General features: G+C 37.7%; 1 protein-coding gene across 2 annotated transcripts; it reads right to left on the bottom strand.

Annotated features, from left to right (window-relative positions):
* Window positions 1–6913: 6913 nt before the first annotated feature.
* On the bottom strand, window positions 6914–26017 carry LOC139944254 (band 7 protein AGAP004871-like). 2 transcript variants are annotated; one of them, XM_071941233.1, is made up of 7 exons: window positions 25815–26017; window positions 16722–16822; window positions 15199–15354; window positions 13185–13444; window positions 11645–11723; window positions 10698–10891; window positions 6914–10360 (listed from the first exon to the last, which is right to left on the bottom strand). In XM_071941233.1, the coding sequence occupies exons 1-6, from the start codon at window positions 25876–25878 to the stop codon at window positions 10703–10705; spliced, it is 849 nt and encodes a 282-aa protein (XP_071797334.1). In that variant the 5' UTR covers window positions 25879–26017; the 3' UTR covers window positions 6914–10360; window positions 10698–10702. The 2 variants fall into 2 exon arrangements, with proteins under 2 accessions (XP_071797334.1, XP_071797333.1); XM_071941232.1 differs by having other exon boundaries at window positions 6914–10891.
* Between the last annotated feature and the right edge of the window lie 130 nt (window positions 26018–26147).

Below are 26147 nucleotides of genomic sequence, written 5' to 3'. Positions count from 1 at the left end.
CAAGTTAGAGCTACGCATGTACTTACAAAATGATCGTAAAAACTTTCCACGAATAGCTACATTGTTGACACCATTATTTAGCTGAGATGTTAACTACAACAGTCATTTAGAACAGGGTTTAAAGTCAGATATCAATTTCATTTTAACCAGTACTTTTTAAAATTGATTCAAAATGCTTAATTTGGCATACTACACCAACATATTAAGTGAGTAAACCACCTCAAAATTAAGTTTGCAAAGATACTTCTTTCAATATCATTTTAAAATAACACACATTTATTTGTTTAATCAAAGTTATGGCAAAAACAACTTAAAGTACAGGCCTGTACGCCGGGTTACACTGCCAGCAACTGTTTGTTGTCACACACAAAACAATTTTGTCCAGATCTTTTAATTTATGCGATGGGGAGTGTCACCATCGTACCAGGATAACATTAATGAGGCTAATGCAATACAAATGCACAATAAAAGAAACTAAATTTAAATAAAATTAATTTGCAATAAAAAGTATATTACAATTAAGTGTAGTTGTCCATTATACGAAAACAAGAAATGAGTGAAAAACACAGCAGACATTAAAGATGCTATGTCAGATTCTTGGCCCCAAACATTAAAAAATAGATTTTTTTGAGTGAATGGTATTTCTAAGAGCACCCGCTCTCACGAAAACAAGTTTAACTTTTACTTTAAATGGTCAGGAACCATGACAAAAACTTAGAACGTTTCTTATAAAACACATAAGAATTGGTCACGTGATATATTGTAGGGATCCCGACTAAAAAATAATTTTGAGCACTTTATTTCACTGCTACTAATAATTGGCAGACTTTTTCGAGCAATGGCTCAAATGAAAGCTTGTAACTTTCTCGACCTCCATCAAAATACCTATTGAATTTCAAATCAAAATTGTGGGGTCAAATCGGCCAAAAATCTGACATAGCATCTTTAATAAATTAATTCAAGCAAACTTTTAAGAAACAGATAAACAAAATACCTAACATCATACTAGAACATTGAAGGGAAAATGACAAATAAGGTGTGTGATAAAAATAATACTATAGAAAATGGGCCCACAGCTCTTGTTAAAAAAAAACCCAGGTGGAAATGTACCGTTGTTATCCATTAGAAACGTTATGTAGTCACTTTGGTTAGGGAGCTAGCAAAAAAACACAGAGAAATCCCAGAGCTGTGGGACATCATTTTATGCATCAAACAAATCTATGCGTAGATATTATCTTGAATATTTTATTTGTGCATTATAGATTCATGGTTCGTTGAATCTATTACCTTTTAAAATAAAATCAGTAAATTAATCAGTTTGCTTGTTGCATAAAATAAATTGAAGAGGATGCCCGAATTGACTTATACAATCAGAGTTGGACACTAGACTACTGATGTGTTGGACTCTACACCACAAGTGGTTAAGGTAGTGTAATTTCAATACTTATACTAATGTTCTCATGATGTCAGCATCAACAGAAGAACAACTTTGTCCTCTCCTGCTTTCAAAAACAGCCAAAATATTTACATATTACGACGTGCTGTACACAGATGTACGATTGTTTACAGGGTACAGGGACAGTGAATTATACATATTATGGTCTTGTTGATTGAATGTTAATTTCTCGTTGAGTTTAAAAACACGTTTTGAACCAAATTTGTACTGAGTTAGCACCTCCAGAGCTCCGTATCTTAGGATCTCAAAATATTTATAACCTCTTGGAGACAGTGTCAAACAGAATCCAACGGAGGAAAAAAATGTCAACAGTAACTGCAGGAGTGACCTGTTTATTTTAAATACTATACAATGAAGGTTACTATAGGCTTGCAACTGCTTTTATGGCTCATGGGGAATGCCTTGAGGTGTTGGAGAGTTTTAATAATATTCTGCAAACATGAGGAATATCCCTTAGTCAATTATTCTCGTAGAATAATAATTATGTTTGACTTGTTTGGAAATTGTCAAAGACCAATATTCTTATATACTTAGTGTAGCCCAACATATGCCCAAAAAGGGAGCCGTTTCTCACACTGTTTTGTACTATCAACAGGTCTCCATGGCTCGTTACCAAGTAAGTTTTTATGCAAACAATTATTTTGAGTAATCACCAATAGTGTTCAGTGCTTTTAATAGCTTCTTTCTGTGCTTGATTAAACAGCTTTATATAACACCAAGCAGATCCTTGTCATTTGATTGGAGGATTGCCCGTCACGTGATAGCAAATAAAAGTACTATTGCACGCTACATCACTCATGTTGGTGGTCAATAGGTTTACGTGTAAACTCCGCGTCGCCTAAATGCGCACCCATGAATAACACACGTTGAAATTGACATTGACCCTCAAAATGGGGCATCCAAGATTATGCTGATGATGACGTCAGGTGAATTGGATCAATGTCTATGTGTCACTGCAAAAAAAGACACATAAAATATACTACATATACGGCGTCTGCGTTTTCAAAATTGCTGTATCAGCACGCACACGGTCACTGTGAAATCCAACAGGCCGAACCAAGAGAAACGGTGATATTTCGCAATTATTTTTTTAGGCCTACGCTTAGTTTGTTTTGAAAGTTGTATCCTCCAATCAAAATGACAAAATTCTACTTTGATGTAATAATAAAACAAACAATGAATGTTTTTTATTCGTGCAATAGTGAGAATATTTTAATTCGTTGGAAGGTGGAATAATCCATTCAACTCGGCTCCGCCTCGTTGAACTATAGAACAATCCATCTTTCAACTCATGAACATAATTCGTGACCATTGCACTTATAACGGTCATTATTTTGTATACATGTAACTTGGTCATGGTGAGGACACCTCATGAAAAGACAGTGAAAGTAAGTATGGAAACAGTCGTCGGCAAAGTACGCAATAAATAATGATTATATTCCAGTCGAGCTATTCTTTCAGTAAAAATGAATGATTAGGCCGTCCATTCCATGCTCATTCTACACGTACATTTCCATGAAGAGGTTTGGACAAAATTCCAGCTGGCCTATGTATGCGCATAGAAGAAAAATGATAAGTTTGATGAGTTAGAAATGATCGTTTGTGAAATCCAAACTGTGAAAGATGTCTGATTTCAACATGAACCAGTCACTGGATTCTTATGAAGATGACGATGCCAGTGGACACGAAACTCATACCACTTCATTATTCGGTGTGCTTGCCTCTATTGCAGCATCTCTTCTCGTTGTCGTGATCATATCAGGCAATCTACTCGTCATGACAGCGTTCTTCAGGACCAAAAGTTTACGGAGCATCTCCAACCACTTCCTTGTGTCCCTCTCGTGCGCAGATTTACTACTTGGATGTGTCATCGTCCCGTTCTACATCTACTTCTTCTTCATCAGCGAGGGCTTGTGGTACAACGGGAGTTTATTCTGCTACTTCTTTCTCGCTCTGGACGTCTTGGCGAGCACAGCGTCCATTTTTCACCTCTGTGTGATATCTTTTGACCGTTACATAGCAATCATCCACCCTGTGATGTACCCTGTGAGAATGACTAAGAGGTTCGCCACGTTCCTGATAGCCTACCTGGTTCGTCTCTTTCGGTTTATCGTACCCATTGATGTTTTACGGGTACGTCATCGCGCCTGTCAGGGAGAACGAGTGCCCTCTTCCAAACTCGATCCTATTCAACCTTTTGACAACACCACTGATTTTCGTTTTACCGACTGCCATCATGCTCATACTGTACCGGAGGATTTTCCTTGCGGCCCGAATTCACTCGAGGAGGCTTCAAAGAGGTCGGCTTGAGCTCGGCAGAGGCGTTGGGGGACAAGATGCCATGCGGATACATCGAGGAAGTGGAAGCAGTGCAGTGTCGACTAACACGGTCGGCCATTTATGGGAGTCAAAAGTTTGACTCCCATAAATGGCCGACCGTGTTTGTTCGCACAGTAAAAGGAAAACCACGCAATTTCGAGGCATGTTTGTGTGGATCATTGTATTCTACTTTTACAACATCTTTCCAACCATATGCATCTTACAACAAACGGTTACAAACGCTTTTTATAGACCGACACGTCCGATCCGAAGGCAACGTGTTCCTTTAAGCAGAAAATACTGCTTGGCGAATTTCTTCGCTTACAGCAAGAAGTTAGTGGGGCACCAGCGAAGCAATGGTAACTCTGTATGGTTATCTGGCTAGTATTGTAAGCTTGTTTTGCTATTAAAGCAAGATGATTTTTTGCTTACAGGATTCATGAAATTGAGCCCTATAGTTCAGAAGTATTGTCGCCATCAACATTTAATGACTCTCCTGTCGTTGACTATAGGCCATAGAGCATGGCTAGTCGAAACGTTGAGACCAATTAAAGAACTCACACCGCGGTAGTGAAGTTACGATCCACTTATTTGCTACACCTTCGGCCCAGTATAGTTTTCAGAACTGAGAAGTCTCCCGAAATCCGAAAATCTACCCCGCTGTATATAGTAGAATATAAAGCAAGAAAGTTCCCTAAAGAACAAATCTATACTTGGTAAGCAAAACCAAATATGTAATTGACATAAACCTCACCATGCAATGCCTCAAATCTAAAGTACATTTTAAACCCTTTTAGAAGGAGACAAAATAACACGGATGTTTAGCACGTTTGCTTTGTATAATAATAATGATAATATTGAAGTCTTATATAGCGCACGTATACCTATATACACACTTTCAGAAAGATAGGTTATTGAAGTGATGAATTCTGAGACCCAATTATTTAACACCCTGGGTTCACAAGGTGCTACGGCGCATTCAGCAGCCACAGCCAGGAACACCGGGGCGAACCCTTCTCTTTACGATGAGTGCACTGGGTTCTTTTACATGCGTCACACAACACATGGTCCAACGGCTTTACGTCCCATCCGAAGGACGGAGTAATAGTTAGGTGTCTTGCTTAAGGACACCTTAAGGACACAATTGTCACAGCTGGGGATGTCATTATGTCATAAACAATCTAAAACTACACATTCAATTTTTGAGTTAATTCTTGTTTCACCTATTGATCACCGCACAATTTGCATGATGAGATAGATGATATTAGTGGTACATAGTGTAGGAGACATGCCCTCTTGTCCTATAAGACAATGGAAACCTTTCGTGGTAACTGTCACTGACCAGTCTTCTCACTTGGTGTATCTCAACATTTATACACAAAATTACAAATTTGTGAAAACTTGAACTCAATTGGCGTCGAAGTTGCGAGATAATAATGAAGAAAAAAACCCACCCTTGTCACACAAAGTTCTGTGCTTTCAGGATGCTTGATTTCGGGACCTCAAAATCTAATTCTGAGGTCTCGAAATCAAATTCAAACATTTGTTCTTCCTTGAAAACTACGTTACTTCTGAGGGAGCCGTTTCTTACAATGGTTTTTACTACCAACAGCTCTCCATAAGTTTGTATGCTTACATTTATTATGAGTAATTACCAATAGTGTCCAGTGCGTTTTATGTGGTACCACCGGTATGGCTAATGATGTGTTGTCTACATACGATGTATTTGGAAGGGTATGAATTTACAAAAATGTGTGATGAAACCGAACCTACATTCTAATGAGTACAATTTTTGTGTTGAGTATCAGGCAATGTGAATTAACTAAAAACCAAAGAAATACAACAAAATGAGGCGTCTGCTATTCTGTAAACTGGGTTTTTAGCTGTTTCTTAGCGCAGCGCAGCGAAACAGCTCTTGTTTTTGTTAAATCCCGAAGTAATAATGCGACCATGTTGAAACTTGGTAGGTCGTTAGATATCGGCAAGTTCACATAAATTGTGAACGAAGCAATTATGGTTGATTGCCTTGCTATCGGGCACAAGTGCCATTTTCACTAATATAATGTATTCGATAATGCATGACGAAAAGAACCGTTCAGCTATAATGACGGACCGTTATTTGGGACTAAATTAAAAGCAATATCAAAATACGACTAAGCTTGGAGATGATGGACAAACATTTTGCTAATTTAGTTCTCTTTCCCCAAGCTATACCTATTTAATTGATCGTCTTTATGGTGTGTGTCTTGGTAGATGATAACTGTTGCCTAGGTTTATTGGCCCCGTTTTGATCAAAGATGCATCACTCTATCCACAGGCAATGCTTCTTTAAATGGAATTCTGTGATTTTGAAAAGAAAAGAAAAACTAGACATGATTGCATTTGTGCACAAATGCGGAGCTGTTTCGTCAATCAAATTTTAATATTTCTCAACTGAGTTTGAAATTTTGTTTGTATTCAAAGCAATATTTGCCCAATCTGACATAAATAAAACAGTTTATTTGGATTATACCATGTTCAGAAAGCAATTTATGTGTTAAAGGTGCAAAATGAAAAAATCATCGTCTTCTGGAGATTCTCCAGAAGACGATCAGAGCTACATGAAATTATACCAAGCTCGTAAAATTGATATCAACAAGCACCAAGTATCTTCGATTTCCTATATAATTATACACAGAACTTTACTCCTATTGGTTCATAGCCACCAATTGTTTCAGAAATAGAAACTTTGATTGGCTGTTTCCCGCTTCTTTCTGGATCCTTCTCTTCACCCCTTTCTCCTCTCTTTTTCTATGAATGGATATGTATTAGTTTGTACTTGTTTTTTGCCTCTGAAGAAGGTCCGGTTTGGATCGAAAGCTAAAGCCATCTGCCCTACTCCTTACACAAAGAACTACATACGACACCAAAATTGAGTCCGCAGTAACAATATATCGCCCTCTATTGACACTATCGCACTTGTATTTAATTATTTTATTTTGCAGGCGCATTCAATGGTCTTCGTGCTCGCATCCAAAGACCGTGTAGCGCCAACAAGGACACTGTCAACAAAATCCAAGATTTTTCTCGGGACGATTTCTCATGTTGAAATAATTTTTATAACGAGGGAAACAATAAAAAACAATAACAAAACAAACATTCAAATGAATAAAATCAGTAAACTTTAATGACAGAGGGTTTAACCAGAGGTAATTAGTACAGAGCAAATTAATTAAATTATCTCCATTTTAGTTGAAATTTCATAGTCCGCTTAAAAATTAAAAACCCTAATTCACTCTTACCAATTAGTATGCAAGATCATTATCTGCTGTAACTATGCCAAAACGAAAATGAAATTAATTAAATTCTTAAACGGACCGTTCCTCTGGGCGACAGGTTAAAGCAGATCCCAATAATTTAATTACAAAAGATAAAACAAAATAAAAAAGACTGAGTGAGCTTTTGGCTGAGTTTTATTAGAATCACACACCCTTGGGTGGTTAGTGGCTGCCCAGTCATATATAGGCCTCTTAGCTCCCAAGCCCACCCTCAACATATGTATCAACTAAGGCCAAGTAAAACAAAAGAAACATTGTTTAGCGTCCCCGCCCGCTTCCTTTTTCAGAGGCCGCCTCCTCCTTTTTTTAAATTTATTTTTTATATGATTTTTTTTGTAAATGAAAAAAGGGATGTATTTTAACGGTCTCATCAAGAAAATACTTTACTTTAAAAATGTTTCGGGCAGTCATTAAATAAAAAGGGTCCTCTCCCTTCCTTTTTTTTTTTAATCTTGAAAATAAAAAATAAAAATAAAAAGCCCCTCTTTCCCTTTTTTTTAGAAACCCGGACGCTAAACATGTATCTTTTTTTACACGGCCTAACCATTGGGATCACCCCCTCTATTTTTTTCATCAGAAATTAAAAGTGCACTATTTGTATAAATTAAAAGATATTATGCACCGTTGCTTTAGAGTAAAATTATTCTTACTAATCATCTAAACTGATTATAATACACCACAAATTCTATAACAAACTTGTGGAAATTTGATAAAATTAATATAGATCCTTTAGGAAAAAAATAGGGGAAAAAAAATTGCAATTATTTTGTTGGTCGTTTTACTTTTTTAGTTTGTGTCGTTTTTTAAGATTAAAAAAGTTTGTCTTCTCACACATGTAATTTTGTACCCCTTAAAAAGTTTCTTATAGACGTTAATATTTTCCAGCAAAAGTGCCCTTTGCAAAATGAAAATGGCCATGCCCTTTCAAAGATGAAATTCCAAGCCTGGTACAGAAATGTTTCCTATGAAAATTGATTCGGGTATTAATTTTTAGGGAGAAAAGGAACTTTCAGATTCAACTCTTCTAATATACTTTCATGAGATTACAACTCAAGTTCTATTGTTTTGTGGGGCTCTAACTACTGGAAAATGGATACAGGGTGCATCACAAAAAAAAAAAAAAAAAAAAAAAGTCCTTCAGAGTCACTCTCTAATGCTATGTGTACTAAAATAAGAAGTGCCCTGTAGTTCATCTTGAGAAATTTGTATAATAAAATCTTTATATACAAAAAAGAGTAATGTTCAAATATTCAACAATATTATCATACCCAACCAAAACATGGTAACAAGAATTAATTGTATCAAATACATAGAAAAGTCACTCATCTCAATCATTTTTTATAAGCATGTATACATACTCTAGACAGTCCTATTGGTTGAAATGTGGTCACATGACTATGTTTACCTGCATTAAGCTGATCAAGAACAGCCTCACTACCGTGGGCAGCGCCGCATCGCCCACTAACTCTGCATTTATCCCTAACTCCTGCAGGGTAATTTTGATCCGTGTCTTCAAAAAGTTGTTTTTGCCAAAACGCGTGCTTATTCATAAAGATGTACGTATTCGCATCCGGCCTGATTAACTGCCTACTCAGAATGGAGGTGCTCAACCACAAAACAAATTTAAATATATCACATATTTGGATACTTTCAAGTCACACTTCCAGGAGATTAGGATCGACGCATTCTTGAAACGAAAAGATGGCGCGGCAAGATCATACACCACAAGGAACGAGGTTGGATAAAGACATAACTGGAGCTGTTTAAAACTGGTTGTCTAAAGCATATTGGCGCTCATATAATAACGCATGTTGACGAGAAGGCTTATGCTGGCTCTCATAACATGTAACCCAATCATTAAGGCCGTACTCAATGCAAAATCTATTTCTACACAACCTTGAGTGTCGCATGCAATTTTACTTAAAAGTGAAAAAGTTTACAAAACAAGACAATTTCAATGACAGTTTCACCATTATTTTTTACATTTTTAGCCAAAAAGGGTATTTATGAATGGGATTAAAAAGAGTAATGACTGTTTAAAACATTGTAGGGTTGTGACCATGAGATAATCGACCTTGCTTTTGATTTCAAGCCTGGTGCTTTATCACACAGCCATGACCCTTCCGGCTGTAGACCAATACTTACAATCACTATTTACATTGTTTCTTTATCTGCATAATTATATGTAATTCACAACTTTTTTGAAGGAAATTTTCCTACCTGGTCTGTGAAAGTTTCCGGAAATGTACCTTTATTTCCAGTCCTCTAGTTTTCAAGAGAAAAACAAAATCATTAAAACTAGTGGGGATTGTTTAGTTTGTTTGTTGTTTGTTTAGATGATCTTCCGTCAAGGGAACTCGGCAAACTCCCACAGGGGCATATAAATGCCAAGCTGGCAACAGCCAATCTCTCTCATACAAACATTGGTTTAACGTCTATGATTATGAATTACACAATCAAGAAATTGTGATTCAGTAACTAGACGACAATGTTTATTCTCGTCATTGTGAAATCAGCGGTTAGCTGGGGGATTTGAACCCACAACCTTGAGATTGCAGGTCCTGCAGTCTAACCACTTGACCGCGGTAACACTGGCTGAGGTGATAAGATGTTTGACAGAACCATTTGTACATGTTTTTTCTACCATGTTCTCAGAACTAACAATCACTGTTGAAGTAAAAATATATATAAAAGTCAGAATCCAACAACAACAACCAAGTAGCAACAATGTAAACTTTGTGGAAGTTGGTGTGGTAACCAGTTTCTGTTAAACGCAACATAGGAGGTGTTGACCTGAGAACAAAAGAAACCAACATAATGTAGGTACTTGAAACACTACATTGTGTATGGACTTACACACGTCCACACAGTGTCCTTTAATAGTGTTGTAGATTATGTGTTTTGTGTAAGTGCGTGCAAAGAACATAAGAATGTCCACAGAGTGTGCAGCAACACAGAGCTGTGTTTTAATGCAACGTACAAAGTGTTGACCTGAGACAGAAAGAAACCCACATAATGTAGGCACTTGAAACACTACATTGATGGACTTACACATGTCCACACAGTGTCCTTTAGTAGTGTTGTAGATTATGTTTTTTGTGTTAGTGCGTGCAAAGAACAAAAGAATGTCCACAGAGTGTGCAGCAACACAGAGCTGTGTTTTAATGCAACATACAAGGTGTGGACCTGAGACAGAAAGAACTCCACATAATGTAGGGACTTACACAACTCCACAGTGTTTTATGCAGTGTTGAAGAACATGATTTTCCTAGAGTAAACAGAATAATAATAACTAGTTTTTATATAGTGAATTAAACAATTACCCTACCAATAATTTTACATAACAAAGGAATGCAATTCAGAATTGTGTGTTATTTTCTGAAAGTAATATTGGGTAAAGTTGAGTGCATTGCTTTGACTGATTAAAATTTGCCAGTACAGTCTGAGTAGTAATAATTGTTGTTAAAATTACTCAAATAAGAATTATAAGTTAACCGTAAAAGGCATCGATTGGCATGAAAAAATGTTTTGTAAGAAAACAGTTTACGCCAGTATAAATCTATGCTGTATATATCCCAGCTTTTGTTCAAAAAACGATGCATTACATTTTTTATTTCTTCATGAAGCCGGCCATGATGTCGATGGGCAGAGGGAAGATGATGGTGGAGTTCTTCTCAGCCGAGATGGAGTTAAGAGTCTGAAGGTAGCGGAGCTGAAGGGCGTTTGGAGACTCAGCGATGATGTCAGCTGCCTCCTTGAGGGCCCGGGAGGCATTCTGCTCTCCCTCAGCGGCAATCACCTGGTGAAGAGAGATAGAGAAATTCAGATGAAGCCAATCATACAAGTCCTTATGCTTCTTGGATATTGAAGCAAACTTAAAGACACTGGACACTATTGGTAATTGTCAAAGGCCAGTCTTCTCACTTGGTGTATCTCAACATTCATGTATAAAATAACAAACCTTCGAAATTTTGAACTCAATTGGTCGTCAAAGTTGCGAGATAATAATGGAACAAAAAAATACCCTTGTCTATATCAAAATCTAATTCTGAGGTCTCCAAGTCAAATTCGTGGAAAATTACTTCTTTCTTGAAATCTACATAATTTCAGAGGGTGCCGTTTCTCACAATGTTTGATACTGTCAACAGTTCTCCATTGCTTGTTACCCACTAAGATTTTGCAAACACATAGTTTGAGTAATTACCAATAGTGTCCACTGCCTTTAAACAACCAACAATCATGTTAGTAAGGGGGCGTCAGAACAATTTCGAGACATAAGAATTAGATTTTGAGGTCCTGAAATCAAGCATCTGAAGCACACAACTTCGTGTGACAAGGGTGTTGTTTCTTTCATTATTATCTTGCAACTTCAACGACCAATTGAGTTAAAATTACCACAGGTTGTTATTTTGTGCATATATTGATATACATGTACACTAAGTGAGAAGACTGGTCTTTGACAATTACAAAAGGTGTCCAGTGTCTTTAAATCTCTGCATTACAATAATGTAATATAGTTGCAGAGCTATTTTTCTTCTTTTAAGCTGCTTACCTTAGCTCGGGCCTCCCTGGAGGCTTCAGCCTCAGCGGCCATTGCTCGCTGCATCTGCTTCGGCAAACGCACATCCTTACTGTAATGAAAAGCAACAGAGTATTAAAACCAAATTTAAGGCACACAACAGTGGCTAGCATTGTTCATTCTAATAACCCAAAAAGACACGTTTTTAAATTTTCTGAAAAGGGCAGACAATTTGGGGTTACATATTTTGTTACTTACTGGTATTACCTTACTAATGTGCATTAGTATTATCTACCTGAGAAATTAATTAAATAGAAATATAAAATATGTATAATTTTTTATGTATAGTATACATATGTATAATATGTCCTAATTCTTTTGTGACATGAGCATACTAAAAGTAGAATTAGAGATTACATGTAAATAAAAATATGATTTAGGCCTAAGTTGCTATTCATAAGTTTAAAATCAGGCCCAAAACTTCACAGAGGCAACAAAGGCAAATGTCATAGTTGGCCCTGGTCATTGTCTTGGTGCCACTTGAAATGTTTAATAGAAATTTACAATCTCCTTGTAGAAGTACCAAAAAGAGAATGCCTTGGTGCCCTTTCCTTTACAAAAATGAGGCATAAGGCCTGTAAAGTGCATGACAAGTAAAGAAAGACTCAGATCTATCAGAATCATTCAGGGACCACATGCAGGATTCAGGCCCAATACTCCACAGAGGCAACAAAGGCAATTGGCATCATTGGCCCTGGTCATTGAGTTGGTGCCACTTGAAATGTTCAATAGAAATTTACAATCTCCTCATGGAAGTGCCCTTTACCCAGAAGAAAATGCCTTGGTGCCCTTGCCTTTACAAAAATGAGGCATCAGGTCTTGTAAAATGCATGATAAGTACAGCACAACTCAGAGCTATCCGAGTCAGGCACCAAATACAGCATTCAAACCTACATCCTTCTACAGCTCTTCTACAGCTCTGATAATAATAATAATACAGAACATTAATAATGCACACAAACAAGCAAAAAGGAATTGCTCATGGCCCATACAGAGCAATATAGATCATAGAAACAAAAGCAACATAACATGTACATAAATTGGGAACAAGATGCAAACATATGATTCAACAATGAAAAACAAAATAAGCTCATACAAAGGAGTAAGTAAGTCTCATACTTCAAACATAGCCCCACAATACCTTGTAGGTAAACAATGGGTGCGTTCGATTAGCTTCCCTGTGTCAACCCTGCGATGCTCATTCGGGTGAGCACCTGACAAGAGCTAATCCAACGATCACTCGCCCTCTCGTGGTGAAGTCATGCACCTGGGGCCAGCCCAAAGTGACTCACTCCACAAGCAGGGCACTTGGGGCTGACCGAGTGAACCCCTGGAATGACGTCAAAGCTATTCGAACGTATTGGGGGCAGATCGGGGTTGACCTGGGGAAGCTAATCGAACGAACCCAATGAATGTTGAAGTGTTGTAAGCGTCAATGAGTGACGGATATTTAGTCCTATAAGAAGCCACCATTATCATTATTATTATTATAAAAGAATAAATTCATTCCTACATTTCGACTCGTTCCACCTTGACTCCCCATGGGTCGGTTGCATCATCCAGAAGACTTTGCAGGGTGTTGCTGATTTCCTCGCGGTGGCTCAGTACCTCAGCCAGGGTCTTGGTACCCAAGACGTTACGCAGCGTGGTAGCAGCCAGGAGCTCTGTTGACCGCTTGTAGTTCTCCACATTGATAATGGCCATGGTGGGATCAGACACACGGAAGTACACCACTGCATCCACAGTGACCGTCACACTGTCTTTGGAGAGGATCTGGGACAAAAGGCAAAAATCATTAAACGTACTTGGCTCGTATTCGCCACATATACATTGACCATTATATTCCAGTACGCCCTAATCCTCCAATCAGATGCTCCAACCTGAGTGTGAATATCAGACGATAACCTACTCCCAGTTTTTATACTGCACTCTGCGTATAGTGAGTGTCAATGCGTCACGCTCCGCATTCGGTCAATGCAAAAATTACATTCTAAACTTTGCGAGTGCAAAACCAAAAACAAAAACATAACCTAACCTCATTGCCTTAATGAGGCTGGAAGATAAATTCGTTATCACACTCGCGCTTGTGGAATACGGAAAACTATAGGTGCCATGGTCATGTGGTCAACTGAGTGTGTGTTTGAGTCAAGGTCATGACACTTGTGTCTCAGGGGTACCTGCGAGAGTAGTGTATATATGAAAAAACACTGGAGCGCTACGGCAGCTCAGGGCTGTATACTCCCCAGGGAGCTGAAAAAGATTAAAGGAATGTTATTTGCCAAGTGACCAGGGCACTAATGTAAAGGGCATAGAGACGTTATTGTAAAAATGCGCTGTATAAGAAAGTTATTAGCTGTTTCGTAGCGCAGCACAGCGAAACAGCACTTATATGCGTTAAAGTTGCTTTTTTTATTTTTTATTTTTTTATTTGTCTGTTTCAGACAAAAAGCCATTGCAGGCATCAGATGTGAAGTTTCAGATCAATGACGTCATCGGGGGTCACGTGACGTGGCATTAATGGTGCACCTTTTGAAGTTGTATAACTCCTGAAGTATTGGTGCGATGATGTTGAAACTTGGTAGGATGTTTGATATTGGCTGGTTCTTGTAAATTGAAAAATGACGTCATGATGATGTTATCACATGAACTTATATGATTTTTTTCATATTTTGTACCTTTAATTTTAATTTGTATTTTTCAGACAAAAAGCCATTGAGAGGTATTGGTGCAATAATGATCCTTAAACAATGTCATGATGACGTCATCAACTGTCAAGCGACGTCATCCTAAAGGTTTCTATATGTGTGCATGACCTCACATGACCTCTACTTCTGGTCAACTGGGAGGGCCTTTTAATTAAAAACTAGCAAAAGTTATGAAGTTGCTTTTCACGATGTGTCAGGCAAGAGTAGGCAGTAGAAAAAAAAATTCTGATCTTGTCACAATATACAACAGTGCCCTCTAGTGGCAGGTTGAAAACAGTTCAAAATTAACTTTTTGAAGATGTGTGCAGTCAAGTTTTGTGTAATCACTTTGATATTTACACACACATGTTGGTCATCAGGCAGCCATCATGTGTGAAGTTTCAGATCAATGACGCCATCGGGGGCCACTTGACGTGGCATTAAAGGTGCACTTTTGAAGTTGTATAACTCTTGAAGAATTGGTGCGATCATGTTGAAACTTGGTAGGTTGTTAGATAATGGGAAGTTCCTGTCAATTATAAAATGACGTCACAATGACGTCATCACAAACAATGTTAGGATTTTTTCTTTTTTTGCACCTTCAAGTGATGAATTGCTAACTGATCATGGTATAATCAAAAAACAATTTTTTAACAGGATTGATACGCCATAACTGCTTGGAATATAAAAAGATTTTCATATTGAGATGAGTAATTCTTTGAAAAATTGTTGACGAAACAGCTCGGCATTTGTGCTCAAATGCAATCATGTCTAGTTATTATTATCATTATGATTATTATTAAAGATGAAGTTCATTTAATGGGGGTGGTCATAAAAGCCTACCTCCTGAGGTGGAACATCAAAGGAAAGCGTCCTCAGATCCACCACATTGATGTCGTCAATACACGGAATGATGAAGAACAAACCAGGTCCCTTGGGACCCCCGGGAAGGAGGCGGCCCACTCTAAAGATAATAGCTCGCTCATATTCCGCTACCGTCTGTTAAAAGTAAAACAAATATAATTAAGAGGTAATATTATCTGATCTAATCCCTGGGGAGGGGGGGGGGGTACTGAAGGCTTGTTGAACTTGAAACTAAAATGAAAAATTGTTTTAGAATGGGATAAGGAAAAGCACAGACACTGTTTGACCAACCAAATTATGGTGACATTGCCATTTGGGCCCTATATATACAGCTGCTTTAAAAGCAAATAATGACTGCAAATGAGTTTAGCTGTAGAAAAAAAACCAATAAGCAGACAACCAGTTGCAAACACTACGGGTTAACATTTATGCTGGTCACCCTTTTGTCTGATATAAAATACACAATAACCCTGTTGTTTGGGTGCAAACAGAAAAACTGTACTTAAACCAAATAATACTCTAGTAATGTGTCAACCATTCTCAAAATGGCTCATTGTTTTTTGGCTCAGCTAATGTTTGAGCTTCAGTAGCTCTATTAACTGTGGCCCTGCTCTTTCGATGAAGATTAGTTCTGAAACAACGCAAAGGCAGTTGAACTGGTATTGGACCCTGCTTTAAAGGTTCCCAATGGGTGAGTTCGTTTAGCTTCCCTGGGTCGCCCTCGGTCTGCCCCGGTACGTTCGAATAGCTTTGACGTCATTCCAGGGGCTCAGCTGGGTCAGCCCCCAGTGCCCTGCTTGTGGAGTGGGTCACTTGGGGGTGACCCGAGGTGCATGACGTCACCGCGAGAGGGTGAGTGTAATCCCTCGATTAGCTCTTGTCTGGGGCTCACCCGAGTGAGCACCGTGGGGTCGACACAGGGAAGCTAATCGAACTCACCCAATAGATTTTCAGATTTGTGCCCTTTGCAAAATGAAATCACCTGTATTATGAATATGAAATTTCAAGGCTAGAGGATGGGTTCAAGAGGGTGGTACAAACTCAACAAAACATTCATTGGTAAATGAGGGCACCCTATTCACTGATCAATCAGAATTTTACCCTTAAAGGGAAGGTACACGTTTGGTAAATGTCAAAGACTAGTCTTCTCACTTGGTGTATCCCATCATATGCATAAAATAACAAACCTGTGAAAATTTGGGCTCAATCGGTCATTGAAGTTGGGAGAAAATGATGAAAGAAAAAAAACCCTTGTTGGACGAATTGGTGTGCTTCAGATAGGAACACAAGACTTCTAGCTAGAAGTCTTTTATTATTTTAGTGAGAAATTACCTTTTCCTCAAAATCTATGCTACATGTACTTCAGAGTGAGCCGTTTCTCACAATGTTATATACTATCAACAGCTCCCCAATGCTCACTACCAAGTCAGTTTTTCAGTTAATATTTGTTTTGAGTCATTACCAAACATGTACCTTCCCTTTAATAATTTTAGAAATCTCACCTTAAAACAAAACCAGATGGTAAACGGGAACGTCAGAGTGATGATCACGATTGAGAAGAACCACAGCACATAGGTGCAACATGACAGGTCCTGATTGGGTTCTTAAAGAGAAAAGAAAACAAATTATTTACTTCAACAAGCTTCTGAGTTTTATCACTGAGATGATGATTGGCAGCATATTGCGCCACAGGACCCTGTAAACCACTACATGGTGCTATGTAAAAGGAGTAGGTCTCATATAACACAAACGTAGTCCCATATACCTTGCAGGAAAATACCAAATGTTAAAGCTCCTTGAGCATCACTGAGTGACGGATATGCGCGCTATCAGAAGCCACTTTTATTATGAACTTTGCTTAGCTGTCTCACCTTTAAGCTTTGCAGCTCATTCAGTTAATAACATTTAAAGACACTGGACACTATTGGTAATTGTCAAAGACCAGTCTTCTCACTTGGTGTATCTCAACATATGCATGAAATAACAAACCTGTGAAAATTTGAGCTCAATTGGTCCTAGAAGTTGCGAGATAATAATGAAAGAAAAAAACACCCTTGTCACATGAAGTTGTGTGCTTTCAGATGCTTGATCTCGAGACCTCAAAATTTAACTGAGGTTTCGAAATCAAATTATTTTCTTTCTCGTAAACTATGTTAATTCATAGGGAGCCGTTTCTAATGTTTTATACTAGCAACAGCTCCCCATTATTCGTTACCAAGAAAGGTCTTATATATGCTAATAATTATTTTGAGAAATTACCAATAGTGTCCATTGCCTTTAAGTGATAATGTGTGCCTCAGACAACAGATGGATTGCAAGTGTCATCGACCGCTATATTTGATGAAATGTGCATGCAGGCAAGGCTATCTTTGGCTGAGAGTTTACCGTAGCGTGACATGCGTGCACTTTTCAATTGTTTATCACCAAATACATCGGTCAACGACGCCTACTAGTGCAACCCCTCTATTGTAGACTACACAGTACTCTTCAATAGATGTTAAATTTGCATCATGGGGTTGAAGAATAACCCATTTTCCTTTTACCCATTTACACTGATGCATCTTAGCACTATATACTCACTACATGTTCATTAATTAAAAAAATAAACAAAACAAATTCATTATTTTAGTATGGTTGTAACAATAATTTTAAGTCAGATCTGGATACTCTGCACTGTGCTATTAAAATGCTAACTCAATAGGCCGGTCACGGATCATAGACCAAAGTAGTCCATTAACCATCGTTGACTAGCGTGTGTTCTATGGGAGTCAGACAAACTATGGTCCTTGATCGTACTTGCCTATAAATGTGAGGTTCATAAATGACAACAATGTGTAGTGCAGCCCCTTTTCCCATGTTTTTAAAAGCAACCATTCCTATTTGGCAACCAGCCAACCCTGGCTAGACTTCTTCCCTTAGAGCGAGTAAGATCTGTTTAATGTTATGAATTACATACAATTTGGGCTTCTGTGTGAGTAAGGAGAAAACAGTGAAAAACCTGTGATTGCCTTTTTAAAGGTTTTCAGATAGTTTTCTTAAATATGACTTCACTTCAGAGGGAAATGCATATTTTATTTCACAGAACGAAATTGCCTTTGTTCTTACAACATAAAAACTTGCTTAAAACTGAATTCTTTTGATGCGGGTAGGTATATGTGTAAACCACCATACCCAAATACCAACGCTTCCTACTACACATGTACTGCATACTAGATTTAGTGTACATGTTTAATGTCATTGTCAACAATAGCTTGACCTACATAACGCTGAATTCTCGTGACGATTGTTTGGGCCCACAACCAAATCACATGATCAGAAAGGAACACTTTGCCCCACCATCAAATGCTACGATCAATAGTTCCACCATGCAGAGAGTTATTGTCATCAGTATTCCTTTATCCATTCCCCTGAACATTCACCAATTTTTTGAGGGGTTGAGGGAAGATGTATAGTATGTTGTGACAAGCCTGTAATTACACTGAGGCCACAGAGCAAATGGCCTCTGTCATGTCTGTTGCCCTGGTCTTGGCCTTTGATGCCCCCATCAAGTGTTTAACACATTAAAGCCCGGTTCATACTTCCTGGGAATGCACGTATGCGATAAGAATGTTGACATCACAAATTCACAACAAAAATTTGCAGCAGTTCAACTCTGCTCAACTCACTTGCGAATATCGCTGCGAAAGGATGGTTGTGGCGTCAAATTCACTTGAAATTCGCTTCACATTCGCATTTGCATGAAGTATGAACCGGGCTTTAGACTTCCCTTTGCAAAAAAAGAAACGGACTTGCCCTCTCAAAGATTAAATCTCGTTCAGTTGTGATTTGATGATAATGGCATGGGTAGCTGGTGAACGAAGCCAGCAATGTTTTTTTCTTTATTTCTTTTTCTTTTTTTTTTTAAATCTGTGGTCAGAAAACATGGCCAAGTCTTAAATCTTAAGTCTTAAAGAACAGGTCTAAAACCTATTTATTCACTAGCCTAGCATAAGTGGAGTAACTAGACATTATCACTTAGTGCAAGCAGGGGGCGAATACATTATTTTACTAGGGTGTGGGGGGGGGGGGGTTGATATCGAACTAACCAAAAATTAATATGCTTTATCCCCAAAGCAAATTTACCATCTCTTATAACCATAATAGAACTTTTTCAGGATCTTAATGAGAAGGGGCATGGGTTCAAACCAAGGAGTTTTGGGGGAGGCCCTCATGGCTTCCACACCCTGCCCTCTCCCTCTAGTCATGGAGGTAGAATACTCTACGGTGTAGTGACGCCATTAGCTGTAAGGCAAACACCAGTCAAGAGTACTGCAATTTCTTCCTCCATGCTGTAATCAAGCTTACTATCATATCAAACTAACCAAAAATTAATATGCTTCATCCCTGATGAAAATTTAACATCTCTTATAACCATAATTGAACATTTTCAGGATCTTAATGAGAGGGGCATGGGTTCAAATCAAGCAGTTTTTGCATCTGAAAGCACACAAAGTAATACAACAAGGGAGTTTTTTCTTTCATTAATTTCTTGCAAACTCGACGACCATTTGAGCCCACATTTTTGACAGGTTTAATCTTTTATAATGCATATTTTTGGATACACCAAGTGAGAATGCATACAGTACTGGTCAAGTTGACAATTACCAAACGCATCCAGTTCATTGATAATACACCATGACAGACTTCAACAACTACATGTGTCAGTTCTAAGCCCATTTTCATGCTGAGCTGCTTTTAAAAGAATATAAAATAAAATTATGCTTAAAAATAGTTTCTGCTAAGCAAAATAAAGCGGGATACCAGTCTCAAAAGGTACATCTGACATAGTATTTTGGCTGATAACCTTAACTTATATCATGGTAAACATATATGCTCAGCTACATTTTGTGCTTAAGCCGCTCAGTGAAATTGGTCCCTGATCACAGCAACAGAATTTATCCAATAGGGCCTACGTACTTGTATGGTATTTAACAGACCAATGAAACTTGATGTGGCCTAATCAAATGTAAGTAGGGCTTGCGGGTAGTCGGGAGGAAAAGATTGCTGCACTGCCTGCAACCAGTATTTAAATTGTCCGGCCGGGTAATTGAATAAAGTATTATAAATACGCACCAGATATTTAATGACAGTTTTAGTGAATAATTTCCCAGTACATTTTTTATGTGCTAGTATACAGTGTACAAATGTATACATTCAGTTGCTGTTCACAAATTGATTGGTTTGCTGACCAGAAGAATGTATTTATCAATCGGTGAGCAGTTTTCCTTGTATTACAGGGACACAGCATACACACCAAGTTCATGAGTTGCTACACACAAATTTCTTTTTTTAAATGATTTTTTTTAATTCTCAATTGCCAGTCTGCACAATGTTGTTCAATCAAGTTAGTTGCATTATATAATTTGCCGTCGTACCTCAGACCTAGAATGCAAAATTGATGGATCATATCATTTCCTGAGTAGGAGTAAAAGATGTGGATCTATTACATGTACGTGTACTGTATTATGCCAATCAGAAAAAAACATCAACCATGACAATGTAAGTTGACCTTGATCAGTAACTGGCCATCTCACATCCCAAAACTTTCACGGTCTAGGCCTATCAGACTGTAATAAGCGCAATTTTGTTTCCTTCTCACATAAAGCAATGCTCAGGTCAGGCCAACAAAAGTTCCATTACACAAAAGACTTGCACTCCAACTAAGGTTTGGTCTCCCTTTTTTTCAATCAACCTCAGAGCCGCAACACAAGACCATATGTCTGTTGTCACCAGTGTCTCAAAAGTCACCTATTGTTAACCTAGGAATGTATTCTATTTTGGGTTCACAGTCCTACAAGTATGTGTACACCTGTGTAGTGATAGCACAGTGGTATGGTTGCTACATGTATGTACACATTCAACAATCCGAAACTGTGAATTTGTGCACTGTGCCTAAACAACTGGACCAAGAACCGAAACAGTCACTCGTTTATCCTGACATTTGACCAGCCTCAACAATGTTCTGAATAGGTCCTGGGCAGATTGAATTCAATGCATCTTCAACACTGTTGTGTTACTCACACATATATGCCGACACTAGTTTTGAGGTCGAGTAAGGGTCTTTTGTATCACTGGTGTTGGCCTTGGTGCCCCCTACCCTACAAAATCCAATTTGACTTTAAGATTTGCCACAAACTGTGTGCAAGTGCCCAAGGCAAAATGAAAACGGGCTTGCCCTCTCAAAGATGAAATTACATGCCCTTAAATTCATACATAGGGAAGTGACTAGTGTTACTGCATGCGTGGGGGAAAAATATGTTACGTTTTGTACTCCTGTGCAATTGTGGATACAAAAATAGTAGGGGCCTAGTAATAGGACTGCTGTCTAAGCTTGGGTGATATCGATTTATTTTATTCACGATATATCGCCGACAATATATCGCGATATTCGATATAATCGCGATTAATGAAATTTGACATCATCAGTCTTAAAACTCCAAGTGAAAGTTGTAGAAGAGACAGTCCTAGTATAAGAGAGGTGTTCTAATGACCTATTCTTCTGGTTTTACTCCAAACCTATGGGGTATCAGCTAGCAAATACATCGCGATATTTAATCGATATATCGATATATATCGCAATTATCGCGATTATCGCGATATATCGATATTTCGATTAAAACCAAATCCATCCGATATCGAAATCGTGTCCAAATTAATATCGCGATATTCGATAATATCGTGATATCGCCCAAGCTTACTGCTGTCCACTGTACATGTCAAACAGCCAGAATATATTATAATTATTTCAAACATACATGTAGCTTCGCAATCTTTGTATAGTATTAAAAAGTAATAAGCACTTTGAGGTGCCCTCGGGTGTGACAGTGCTACTTAAGAAATTTGTGTAATTGCCAATTTGTTGTGCCCTTAGTGTGTTCCCTTGAGAAATCAGTCATAGTTATGATGAAATCTAGCAAATCAATGAGTGTACATGTACCTCTCAGCAATCACACCTTTGTCAAAGGTATGGGTGAATCCTCATTTAGTATCAGTCTCAGTGAGATATTTTTCATTCAACTTTCATTCAAAAACCACTTCATCGCACTTGTCCGTTCTTGTGTAACTTACTGACCCCATGCTACAATCACTGCTGGCTTATATGGTCTGAGATCCTGTGGTAATTTTGATTTTTGAATGTGTTCAAAAGATTGCCTGAAAACCGATTGTATACGTAGTAGGCCTGGGTGAATAATTCAAACATCTGATTAATGGCGAATAGCTTTTCCAACCGTAACCGCAAACAACGTTTATTTTTATGAATGATTACAATTACCTACATGTATACAGGTGAACTAATCAATCTATGAACCACTCTTATGTAACCAACGTGTTTGGACTTTGGTTTGGATCCATATTATTGGTTTTAGTTGGTGTTACTAATTTAAAATTTCTAGTGTAGCAAAAACCAAGCTTAATAAGTCAACTTCACTGTATCTTGCAAGCCTGAGGAAGGTGTAAAAACAAAGGTGTTTGCTAACATAATTGCAAGTGAACCAGAAATACCAGGGTTAACCCTTACATATGGTACATGTACATGTACAAGATACCATGGTGCCTGGCTTTAGCCCTAAATCCTTTGAATTCCTCCAGCTTTTGATGTTTTGTTAAAGGTATTTATTAGGGTTAACATCTCTTTAGGTGTTTAGAACAGTAAATACACGTATGTTTCTGTATAGTTCATTCCAATGCATACACATGAAAACATGTGCCGAAATCATTAGTCACGTGTCTCACGTAGTTGTCAACTTCCAATATGGCATATAACAATTGAATTCATTTAGTTTGTACATTGATACTTATAACGCTCCTATGCCAAAGGAGACCAGATCAATTTCATTCATATAGAGTAGAGTGTCATGGCCGAGTGGTTAAGAGCATCGAATTCAAGTTCTGGTGCGAATTCACCGGAGTGTGGGCTCGAATCCCGGTCGTGACACTTGTGTCATTGAGCAAGATACATACTATAATTGCTTCTCTTCACCCATGGGAATAAATGGGTACCTGCGAGGGTAGAGGTTGATATTGTTAATGAAAAAGCCTTTGGAGCGATATAAATTGTTGCCCAGGTTGTATACTCCCAAGGGAGCTGAGAAACATTGAAAAGGTATGTTATTGGCCCTATGACCAGGGCACTAATGTAAAGCGCATTGATACGGTTATTGTGAAATGCGCTATATAAGAATTGGTTATTATTATTATTATTATATATTTTCAGATGACAGTTTCAGACTCAGGCTTACTAATCACTCAGGCTTACTAATATAATAGTGTTACTGTTAGTGTCATTGAGCAAGGATCCGGGTCAAAAATATACAAGTTTAATTTATAATTATGTAAGAAGTTGCTCTTTTATAATGGGAGTGATAGTTGTAGGGCTAAGTATGAGAACCGCGCATTACAAACTTTACAAATCGTGTGAACTAAATGGTTGTTCAATTTAATGTCAAAATAAACAACATACTGTACAAGGCAGATTTGTGAAGGTTCTATTTAAATATTTAAATGTGAATTCTAAACATAAATAAATTTACATATTTTTATATTTATATTTAAATAATCCTGTCATCAGAAAGGCACTCACACGCCCACAAAGATTTTTTTTGAGGATGATTTTAAACAACAGATTACAAGTTTTACAATCATTTTTGTTAATTAATTTCAAATTCTAATATTTCTATGTCTATGATCTCATTTACACAGACAGTCGGACAGTAGCTGCAGATCTATTGAGGATCATGAAATTCCGATTCCTTGTTTTTAGTGTCCACTCAAACTCCTATGTAAGTGCAGGATTTATACTCGGCTTGCTCTAGCCTGTGTATGCTCATAGATCAGTAACCACTCAAAGTCACACTAATCAATATACAATTACAATAGCATGCATACATAATTACCATATTCCCACTGGACCATACCCTGCAGCGTTATTATAAGTCTAATCACTATATCACTAAGTATCAGTGTCAACTGTCAATCAGCAGTTTCCATACGCTCCCATCCCATGACCCATGTCATCTAAACCAAATACCAATCACAAGATGCAATGCAGCAATGATTGCTAAAAACCCTTGTGGCTGTGTGTCGGCCATCCCAGCAGTACGGTCGCACTAAATACCGACAACTCACGACCCCTCACGACAATAATTTTTAAATACACTTTAACAGAACATTTGAACACTTTAAGTCAACCGTTAAATATATGCACAAGAGTAATAATATGCACCGAAATCATTTTCAAACTGTTGAAAAAATTGTGTTTTTAGTTGTAAAAAAAAGGTGTTTTTTACCCGAATTTAGTAACGAACGGTAATATCCGCCATGTTGTCTTTCGATGCACTTGAACGATTCTATTACCGCAGGGGTGATACAATATGCAAGATGATTATTAACAATTTTGTTATATGTATCTCATGGAGGTTAAAACAATATAAGTTTCCCCTTTAAACTTCAAATTCCAGAGTTGCAGCTTAGTAACTATTAACAAGAAAGAAAAAAAATCAGCAGCTAAAACCAAAACGAAAAAATAAAACTCAGCCCTCAGAAAGTACCTGCGGTGTATTAGAATATTCCAAGTATGTCGAAAGACAACATGGCGAATATTCCGTTTGTTACTAAATTTGGGGTAAAAAACACCTTTTTTACAGTTAAAAATACAATTTTTTCAAAAGTTTGAAAGTGACTTGGATGCATATGACTCTTGTGCGCATATTAAACGGTTGAATTATGTTCAAATATTCTGTAAATGTGTATTTAAAAATTATTGTCATGAGTTGTCGTAAGGGGTCGTGAATTGTCAGTATTTAGTGCGACCCCAGCGGTATGATCCCCATCTCTGATCTTCAAAGGCACTGGACACTATCGGTAATTGCCAAAGAACAGTCTTCTCTTTCTCACTTGGTGTATCTCAACATTTATGCCTAAAATAACAAACAAGTCAAACCTGTGAACATTTCAACTCAATGTTGGTCGTCGAAATTACGAGATAATGGAAAAAAAATAAACTTGTCACAGGAATTTGTTGTGTGCTTTCAGTTTCAGATGCTTGATTGATTTCGGGACCTCAAAATCTTATTGAGGTCTCAAAATCAAATTCGTGGAAAATTACTTCTTTCTCAAAAACTACATCACTTTAGAGGGGGCCAATTCTCACAATGTTTTCACAAAACTAAAGAATCAACAGCTCCCCATGTTTCAATTCCAAGTAAGGTTTTCCTATCAAATAATAATTATTTAATAGGAAAACCTTAGGCCTACTAGTACTTGGAATTGAAACATGGCGAGCTGTTTGAATTTGAGTAGGGCCTACCATTTTATAATAAATAAAATAGTGTCCACTGCCTTTCGTTTTAACAGATGCTTTTCACTGTATATAAAATGACTACTCAACCTGAACAATAATAAATGTTCAATATATGTTACATGTACACATGTTGGATAAGTAACTGGTGGTAACGTAGTGGTACAGTACAGTAAAATAAGCAGTGCAAAAATGACAGAAATACGGCAACCTCTGTAGTCTGTTGCTCTATTGTTCTTATTCTACATCATGTACCTACCGTTTTCTACTCTCTGAAGTTGTGTCTGATTACAACTGTCTATTTCTGCAGCAGATCGTGACATTTTCCCTTCAAAATGTGCTCCCTTTCTTGTCGATATAAGTGCACAGAAATATACAACCCAAGCTTCCTTTATGACTATTTGAGACTAAGTAAAAATCAACAACGACAAACACACACCCGCATATATGACATGCACTCTCTCAACAACACCACACACTAATGTATTTGGTACCGTGCGACCATTTTTGCGTATAATAACACACAGTTGGTAAAGTACTGGCGAGCGCGTAGTTGATGATGATTATTTTGTAAGCTCTCTGAACACACATG

This window comes from Asterias amurensis, chromosome 11 (genome assembly GCF_032118995.1).
Source record: "Asterias amurensis chromosome 11, ASM3211899v1".
Lineage (NCBI taxonomy): Eukaryota > Metazoa > Echinodermata > Asteroidea > Forcipulatida > Asteriidae > Asterias > Asterias amurensis.
Note: the sequence above shows the minus strand (reverse complement) of the source record. Positions and strands in the feature narration are given on the sequence as shown.